Source organism: Durio zibethinus, chromosome 11 (assembly GCF_047325235.1).
Source record: "Durio zibethinus cultivar Kanyao isolate XHJ-2024 chromosome 11, ASM4732523v1, whole genome shotgun sequence".
NCBI lineage: Eukaryota > Viridiplantae > Streptophyta > Magnoliopsida > Malvales > Malvaceae > Durio > Durio zibethinus.
The window spans coordinates 23469307-23478736 of record NC_143172.1 but is presented as its reverse complement, the minus strand read 5'-3'; the positions used below and the strand labels follow the sequence as shown (position 1 = coordinate 23478736).

The 9430-nt window shown below is 31.5% G+C and overlaps 1 protein-coding gene across 1 annotated transcript; it reads right to left on the bottom strand.

The window, feature by feature from the left end:
• Positions 1-1331: 1331 nt before the first annotated feature.
• LOC111289526 (calcium-dependent protein kinase 10-like) lies at positions 1332-7359 on the bottom strand. The gene is made up of 7 exons (XM_022880641.2): positions 6480-7359; positions 5841-5984; positions 5579-5731; positions 4053-4168; positions 3773-3940; positions 2284-2514; positions 1332-1952 (listed from the first exon to the last, which is right to left on the bottom strand). The coding sequence occupies exons 1-7, from the start codon at positions 7144-7146 to the stop codon at positions 1779-1781; spliced, it is 1653 nt and encodes a 550-aa protein (XP_022736376.1). The 5' UTR covers positions 7147-7359; the 3' UTR covers positions 1332-1778.
• Positions 7360-9430: the final 2071 nt, after the last annotated feature.

Sequence of the window (9430 nt, the reverse complement as noted above, 5' to 3'; positions counted from 1 at the left end):
CATTTAAAAAATTTTACTTCTTTCATCTTTGCTTATTGGGTAATTAAAAAAATTAAAGTTTTTGAGAAGAAGTCAGAAGAGAGAAGCATTGAACCTTCTTATTTATTTTATTTTAATTTAAATGATAGCAAGAACAAAAATTTTCTTATTTCACCTACTTTTCTTTTCTTTTCCTCACATTCTCTTATCCAAAAATCAGCCCTAAATTTTATTATCAAGACTGATGATTCATGTTTAACCTAGTGAAAGAGTGAAAAAAAAGGCAGTGCTGTGCTTCTTTAACAAGTTCAAGGCACATTCATGAGCACTTTCCTGATAAACAATCATAAACTAGATTTTGTAAAAGATTTCAATCTTGATTTGTTTGTTTAGTTTGACTTTAAAGAATAGCTATGAGTTCTACCATTTTATATTCACCAAAATTTGAATAGAAAAAAAATGTTGGACTTTGCTTTCAAGATTCACTTATCAGATTCCTTCATCCATGGGCATGTTCCCTTTCAGGGAATGTTTAACCATAATGACAAGACAATTTTTTATATCAAATTTCGTTCTTAAGGTTTTGAAATTTTTATTTTTTTGAGATCCACTCATCAAAATAATGTTGATAAACACAATGATTTTTACAGTTCATTCAAGAAATTTTCAAGAAAAACCTAACACAATTGCAATGATATTGATCCTGGACTTGTGTCCTAGCTCCTAACATTAATAGTAACGTTGATTATATATATTTTTTATAAAAGATATCGTAATTTAAAAATAAAAAAAAATTTAAATGTTAAGATTTTAATTCAAATTTATTCTATATTATCTTTTAATGATTTTTATATTAACTAATTAAATTAAACTTTATATTTTGATGATATATTTCATTAATGCCAGCTTAAATATTTTTTTGTACTAACCAAAAGTTGTGGACGAGAGTAGTTTATGAAGGATAAGAAAGCAGGCATTTTTCAAAACAATTAATTGGGTTGTTGGTTAGATGCTGCCGACATTTCAGTGATAAATATGCTTCGATTCATGGATGCCCTTGAAGAAGTTTTGGTAAGCCAAGTCTCTGTAGATAAATTCGTGAACAGTTTTTTATATTATAAGTAGATATTTAAAAAAAAAAAAAATCCGTCACTGCATGACGGTGGTAACATAAATTTTGAAGAATTGACAAATTTTCAATTATCCAAAAAAAAAAAAAAATCATAATCAGAACATCAATAAGTAAAATCCCTTTCTTCCATCATTCCGTTTTCCTTTTCCTTATAAAGTAGTACTGCATAAGAAAAACAAACATCAAGAGCTTGAGAAAATTTAATAATCAGAAGATCCGGTTAATCCATCAGAAGCCGAGTTTTCTTTTAAATAGATGAGAAAACAAACACTGGAAATATTTTCAAAATATCACACTGCTCATAAACAACCTTCGACTAGATTCTGCACAAAATAGAAATAAAATAATACCAAGTACATCATCAAACAACATGACATGACATGAAAAAATATACATGGACATGCCCTTCACAATCTACCAACAGCTAACAACTCTAGCCGATTAATGCACACTTCATGCAGCAACCAATGAAAAAAACCAAATCCAGCCGTGTAAACATGTTATCGAAGAATATTTCGTCTGCCTGCAAGAACTCACTGTTAAACCTAAATGCCACCGTGTGAAGGCACCCGTCGCTACTTTTCAGATATAGAATCGTTTATCGACAACAATGGGTGAGAGAAAAATCCAGCAGGCGCAAGCATAACAAAGTCATCGATCCCACAGCTCAAACAGCGATAGATTGTCCGGTAACCGCATCATGGAGATGCAAAGAACCATCTTTCATCAAGTTAAGGCTCAAGCTCTTGAACCTTTCTCTTGAATACTGCCTCGATGCCTTTCTCCAATCGGTGCCAGCTTTCATCATGGCTACAAATTCATCATAACTGATTCGGCCATCCTGAATAAAAGGTTGACAAGAAAAGAATATGGGGTAACTGTCAAAACATGCTGAAAATGCAAACTTATAGAAGAAAATACATGAAAGAGAGGGGACTAGTCATTTTAGTGAAATCTAACAATCCTCATCTCCTCCCAAGTGCATTGAAATTTTAACCTTCTTGAGCAGAAACTATTTTGACAATTTCTGAAGCAATAATTACTCAGATATGGTAATTTTTGTTACAATAAGCACCATGAAAATGATATTTATAAAAAAGAAATTGGAGGCAAGATAGAAGTCTCCCTAAACATAGGAAATGATTACAGTTGGTATGGCTTGGAAGTCAAACCTTGTCAGTATCAACTTCACGCATGATGTCGTTCAGCGCATCAATATCAGCTTCACCTGATTCATCAGCCAACGCTTCCCGTAACTCATCCAGTTCGATATATCCACTCCCATCTTTGTCAAAGAACATAAATGCTCTGCGGAAATGCTCATCATTCTCCATCTTCTGCAAGTGAATTGTCACTGCTACAAATTCTCCATAGTCTAAGACTCCATTTCCATCAACATCAGCCTAATACAAAATAAATTTTGGATCAACACAAAGAAAATATATGTTGACATGCAAATTCTTGGCAGACATATCAGATTATGGAAATACATATAATCAAATTTAATAATTTATGGCGTAAGTTGTGACCTTTCAGTTAATTAAGCACATGAAACTCTGTAAACAGAATTAAATTTATCCAGTTTAGTGATTAATATTAAAAGATAAGTAGACATAAGAACAAGAAAACCTCTAAATTCTACTTCACTGCTGCATGTTCTCTTGATCACATATGACATGGATAAACTTTGTGATAAGATTTTCTATTAATACATTTCCAATAGATCAATTAGGAGTTCATGTGATCACATTCATAATCTATCTTCTTTTTCACCAAATGTATAAAGCTTACTCTTTGAGCTTGGCTCTCCAAACATAAAATTGAAGAAAAAAGAAGTTTAAGTCTATTGATAGTCCAACACTGGCTTTATAAAAAGTTTCCAACCATGAAACAAGAAGAAAGCAAACAAGAACATATGTGAAACTTTCTTGAAAAATATGCAAGAAAATAAATTCTTCAAATCACCATAGATAAGCTATACATTCGTAAAATGCTACCTGTAGTCCCATTTCCTTAGCGTCTGAGAAAAAAACCAGTTCATGAATTTGTAAACAGATGTCAACATCAATGGCCAACAGGAAATACAAAATTTTCGGATTCAGTGGTACTGCTAGTATAAAATTTTAAAAAATAGAATTGTGAAATATGCTAAATCAGCAATAGATGATTTAAAGAATGGTTCTTCATAATAAAAAAAAAAAAGGAGAGGAGGGGGCCAAGCTGATTTTGCGGTTTATGCTAGATGTGAAACTTCTGCCTCAAAAAGGACCCAAGGACCATTGACAGTATAATTTTCCTAATAATTTCACCAGTTAATGATTGAAATATACAATCAATAGTGCATTACAGGGCATCTCGTAGGTAAAAACAACTTAATAATAAGTAAATAAATTGATAAAAAGTAAATACCTCGTTAAGCATGCTAAAATGATTAATTTGAAAACTCTGTATTTAAGCCAGAGAAAGAATATTTATTTAGTAGAGGATGTCCACTGCACATTGCAGCATGCTACTTAAAGGAAGCATGTAGCAGAACAGCAAACTTGAAAGTATCCTAAATGGGTTCAAACAAGATAGAAGTAAGATGCATACAAAACTAGTGCACTTAACTCAGTTAAAAATGAAACTTCAGCTTCAATATAAGTAAAAATTGGACCATACCACTTCCATTAACATCTTGATCTCTGGTTCACCCAATTTGGAACCAACCTTATGAAGCCCAGCCTTCAACTCTTCATATGAAACTTTCCCATCATTGTCCGTATCCATCAATGTGAACATATCTCGGATTACTTCGACCTCTTCTACAGATAAGTGCTCTGCAATTACCTGTAGCATTTAGAAAACTGAGTCACCTGCCGATACTCGAGAATTGCATGATGGTGCAATGACTTTTGGATCTTGAACTGAGAATTTCACATTATCCACCTAAAACACTTACCCGCAAGGCCTTCTTTTTGAATCTATTCATCACAGAAAACTGCTTGAGCCTTGTTCTCACGATATCTCCTAATGGAACATTTGGAGCTTTCTTTGCATTTTGCAACCAGGGATGTTCTGTGCACAAAAGAAAGGATAAAGAAGGAAGAGATTAAAATAAAAATTGAAAATTAACAAAACTATTAAAGAAAAAGTCAAAAACAGGATTCTGCAAGGACTGCAAATTGCTAGCAATGATAATATATTACCAACTATAAATAAATGGTTTCTTCTGATAGCAAATCGGCAATATTAACAGGTGGAACATTTCTATGCAGGTAAGCATCTAAAGAACTTTATTTCAAAGGTTGAACTTCCTTCCTCAGCAACAATAACAAACTAAACCTTTACCCACTAAGTAACTCATTCAGATGGATAATATTGCCCAGCTAGCTCACTTCAAGATAAATTTCCTTTATCAATTGAAATAAAATTTATTAAACTGCAGACTAGATAAATGCATACATATGCCAACATTTGACAAACAGCATTTGACTATGTCAGCATTTGACCACACAAACAACATATGATTCACTATCAGACGCCAAATACTGTGTCAACTGTTCTGCAGCATAAAGTAAGCATGCTGCTCGAAGTAATTATGGAAAGGATTTGTTATGTCAAGATTACACATGCTTTGAAAATTAAGCAGGTTTCTAAGGAACATCCAGCAAAACTAAACTTTAACTTGGAGACAACTACAACCAGAACTCTCCATAATGGTCCAAACTTGGAAAGGGGAAAATTCTAGAAGGACATAAAAAAAAAAAAACCTAAAAAAATGAAGAAATAGCAGCGAAGCAAATGTCCAAAATTTAGCACTTCTCAGACAGGTATTGGAAAGAAAAGAGGCAAAAAAGTTTCCATATTTTTTCTTGAAGCATGTATTTGGCTTTAATCTGCTGGTGATTACTAGCCAAGCAAGAACCCTTAACCAAGAGGTCCTTCATATCACAACATAAACTTAGGATAACCAAAGACTTATAGAAGATTAGAGATTGATCAAAACAAATAGCCTGAAAGAAAGCATCAGACAGACAGTTTGACTCAAGAATTTTGTCAGTTCAAAAAGACAGCAATATCAAAGAAATCAAGCACAACTATTTTAACAGTCTAGACTCTGGTAATCTTCAACCATGTCAGTATCAGAACGGATGACAAAAATAATGTTAGATGCATGTTTGCTAAAATCCAATAAACTCAACTGCGAATTATTATAATTAGAAATTTGTCAGTTCCTCTTGATTAAAGGGTTTTTTTTTTTTTTAATATGAAACGGTGACAAACAATGGATTTTTCTTGTTATTCATATTGAATCCCTGAAGTTACCCTAACCTCAATCTTCAAAACAATAATTCATAATATTTAGGCAGCAAGACCTCTGGATCCTTAAAGTTCTATCAGAACACTGTTAGCTAAATATGCAAATAGTGTTGTCCTGGATACAAACTGAAAATTCAGCATCACAAGAAATACTGGAGAACTTACCAAGGACCTGTTGAGCAGTCAACCGCTTCTTAGGATCCATTTCTAACATCTGCCTAACAAGGCTCTTTGCACTCTCCGAAACTTGAGGCCAAGGTTCCCTCTTAAAATCAATGACACCTCTCAAAATTGCAAGAGCAACACCCTGTTCAGTCTCTGAAAAAAGTAACAGAAATCAGGGAAAAAAAAGATTAAATTGCAAGAGATCATGAGGGTTTCTGAAACTGCACAACCATGAAAAAGCACACAGTAAGAAATGGAATACCTGCCCAAAAAGGAGGAACCCCACATAACAAAATGTAAACGATCACTCCAGCACTCCACACATCAACCTCTGGTCCATAATTTCGTTTCAAAACTTCAGGAGCCATATAGTATGGACTCCCCACGATCTCTGAAAACCTCTCCCCTATAAAATAAATCCAAAATTCAAAATATCAGTCCTGCAATCCAGATAAAACCCATAAATAAAGCCCTTCAGGATTCAAGGGCTAACAAATAACCAAACAATCTCACAGGAATATACAAAATACCTCATAGCACTCAGCTCTTGTTTCAAAATTTCCAAATATAAAGCAAAATATTTTAACAAACCACAAGCTCAAAATCCGTAATTTGATTTTATAACAGAAACAAGCAAAAACCCACATAAATATTATTTTTAATCCATGAACTCAAAGTTAAAAACTAATCAAAACCCCAAAATGAATTCAAAAACCCTCTTCAACCATCCGAATCAGGAAGGTAGAAAAATAAAAATGAAATGAAATTTTTTAAAGAAAAAGACTCTAAAAACCCAAACTTTAAAAATCCAAAATTTATCAGACAAAGTCCCAAGCCATAAAAATTAAAAAAAAAAAAAACCCACATAAAACCTCAAAAAAAAAAAAATCACCCGACATACCAGTCTTAAAAAACACAGACAAACCAAAATCAATCACTTTAAGCGGCGCGTGTTCTTTCTTATTCGCAAACAAAAAATTCTCAGGCTTCAAATCTCTATGCATAACCCCATTCTCGTGACACATCCTAACCACTTCGGCTATCGTCTTCGCCACGCTCGCCGCCGCGCGTTCCGTGTAATGACCTCTCGCTACTATCCTATCGAACAATTCTCCTCCTTCACAAAGCTCCATAACCAAATGAACGTTCTCATTATCCTCGTACGTCGCTTTCAACTTCACAATATTTGGATGTTCCGGCAACGTTGACATTATGGCAACCTCGCGTCGGACGTCTTCGATGTCGACGGCTGTTCGTAGCTTCCGTTTGGAGATTGACTTGCACGCGAGGCCTTCGCGCGTTTCCCTGTCCGTGCAGAGGTAAGTGATTCCGAACTCGCCTCGGCCGAGTTCGCGTCCGAGTATATACTTGTCGCCTATTCGAGTTCGGTGACTCAGTGGAATCACGTCTTTTAGAACTCGGATCGGAGCCAGCGAGGGGACTTTCTCGGAGTAAGGGTTCGATTTCCTTTCCCGGGTTTTTTTCTTTCCTCTTTGGCTCTGGTCCGACCGGTTTGGTTTACTTTCCGGACTTTCGTCCGGTCTAACGCATGCGTTACAGTTTCCCATAACAGAAATAATTAAGAAAAAAAGAACCGGAAACTAAAACGGCAACGTTCAGGGTTGGTGGAGGTTGGCGACGGTGAAGGGAGGAGGAGGAAGAAAACGCGGGGTCAGCTGAGAAAAGCTGGGGGTTTAAATTATTTTTTTAATTTCTAATTTATTAGCTTGAAATGTTCTTTTCTTTTTCTTTTTTTTTTCTAACGTATGATTTTGAATATTATTTTCTTAGTACGTCTTTAGAAAAGGATTATTTAATTGTTAATGCAATTATTTATTCTTAACGTAATTTATAGGTTAATCGGTGAGGAAATTGGAGGGAATGATTTGTGGTGACGTGGGCCTAAAGAATCAATTTTCTTTTTTGAAACTTTTAATTTATCCTTAAATTTTTTATTTTATCATTTACTTAGTTAAATAATAAAAAAATCAAACTATTAATGAGTTATTTGAGTAATTTTAAAAAATTTGAGCTGGATTTTTTTTATCGTGAAGCAGAACGAATTAACGAGTAAAGTTAAATTTAAGTAATTTAATATTTATTTAAAAATTTAAAAGTTAAATAGAATTTTTTTAAAAATATATTTATTGTATAGATAAATAAATGACAAAAATATTATATTTAATATTAATATTTATAATTTTCTTAAATTTAATTAAATCTACTAAATTAAATATGACTAATTTAAATATAAAAATTAAAATTTTTCGAATTTTAAACTTTTAAGTTAAATCAAGTTTTAGTATATTGATATAATAATTTAATTTGACTCGATTACATCCCGTGTAAATGAAGAAAAAAAAATCAGTGAGATAAGTTTACTAAACTAACCTTGAAATTCCTAAGTTCAGTTGAAACTAGGAGGATTTATGAGGGGCTTGGGATCCACCCAGCTTGGTTGTGAACCGTGAAGTTTTTTTTTTTTTTTTTCAAAGATATACATAAATTGCTACTAATATTTTAATTTAAGCAAAGGGATCTTCCAAATCAGTTACAATAATTTATGTAGACAAATGTTTTCGTATGTGGGGGGATTGTTTTCTAATGATTTTTGGACCCACAAAGTTATAAGACAACAGTATTGATTTAATCACAGCCGTCCATTTTTTTAATTTTTTATTGAAAAAAAAAATAGGTTGGTGAAAGTTGTTTACCTGTTCAAAAGGTAGGCAATAATTCATCTAGAAGCTAAGCAAGGAATTTCATTATTATTTGGGTCTAATTGATGCCGGCCTCTTCCATTTTCTTACAGATTCTTACATTGACGTTAGACAAAGTTCCTAATTCTGGAAGAACATAATATTCATAATTTAGTAATTAAAAAATAATGTATATAATAAATTTTTATACAATCAAAATTTATCAAGAGAGTATTTGATGTATAATATTATAAAAAAAATTAAATTAAATAATATTATTTTATCATATATTTTATATATGTAATAATTAAAATAAAATTATTTTTTTTAAAATTTGTATAATTTAAAACATTAATATAATTTTTAAAAATATAATAAAACATATAAATTTAATTTTATGAATTAAAAATAATATTTTTTATTTTAAGAGAATTAAATCATCTTAAATCAAGAGCATAATTAATTTTTTATATTAAAAAATAATTAATTTTTTTATATTATATTTTTTAAAAAACAAATAAAAATAATATAAAATAAATATTATTTTATCATATTTATCATTTTATGCATCAAATATTATTTAAATATTTTATTTTATTTTATTTTTTAGTTATAGATGCATATATCCTAACCCCGAATAAGTAAATTAGGCTATTTGGTTTGGTTGCAACTTGCAATTGGTTCGATGAATTGGTCAAACTATTAGATTTTGACCCCTTCAATTATTGTTTTTTTCTTTCATGCTGAAGAGACTCAGTTTAAATATAAAAGTATAAAAAAATTAAAGATTTAACAAATATAAAATAATATCTATTTCACATAGCTTAACTTAAAAGGGTAAACATACTTACACACGACAAACTTATATAATAAAAATATAAAATATAAAATATAAAAATTTAATATTATTTTAAATATTTAATTTAAAATTAATTAATAATAAATAAAAAGATGCATATGTAAGATCACAAAAATTTCATAACTAAACAAAGGTGAGATAACATCATTAAAAACTCAACAACTTCTCTTTAATAATCATGAACTTTGGTTGAAGCTTGGCCCAAAGGCTCCAAACGCGAGCTGTCATCCCTTGAATTTGCTTGGAAATGATTAACAGTAATCATCACATAATTTAAATTGTTTCTTTGACAAA

Bases quoted from the DNA above. Each gene is read 5' to 3' on its own strand.
- LOC111289526 (XM_022880641.2), bottom strand. From the start codon at position 7,146: ATGGGAAACTGTAACGCATGCGTTAGACCGGACGAAAGTCCGGAAAGT. The intron at 5,985-6,479 runs GTATGTCGGGTG...TTTATTTTATAG, and splicing joins GTCTGTGTTTTTTAAGACTG to GGGAGAGGTTTTCAGAGATC. The intron at 3,941-4,052 runs GTAAGTGTTTTA...TAAATGCTACAG, and splicing joins TCAAAAAGAAGGCCTTGCGG to GTAATTGCAGAGCACTTATC.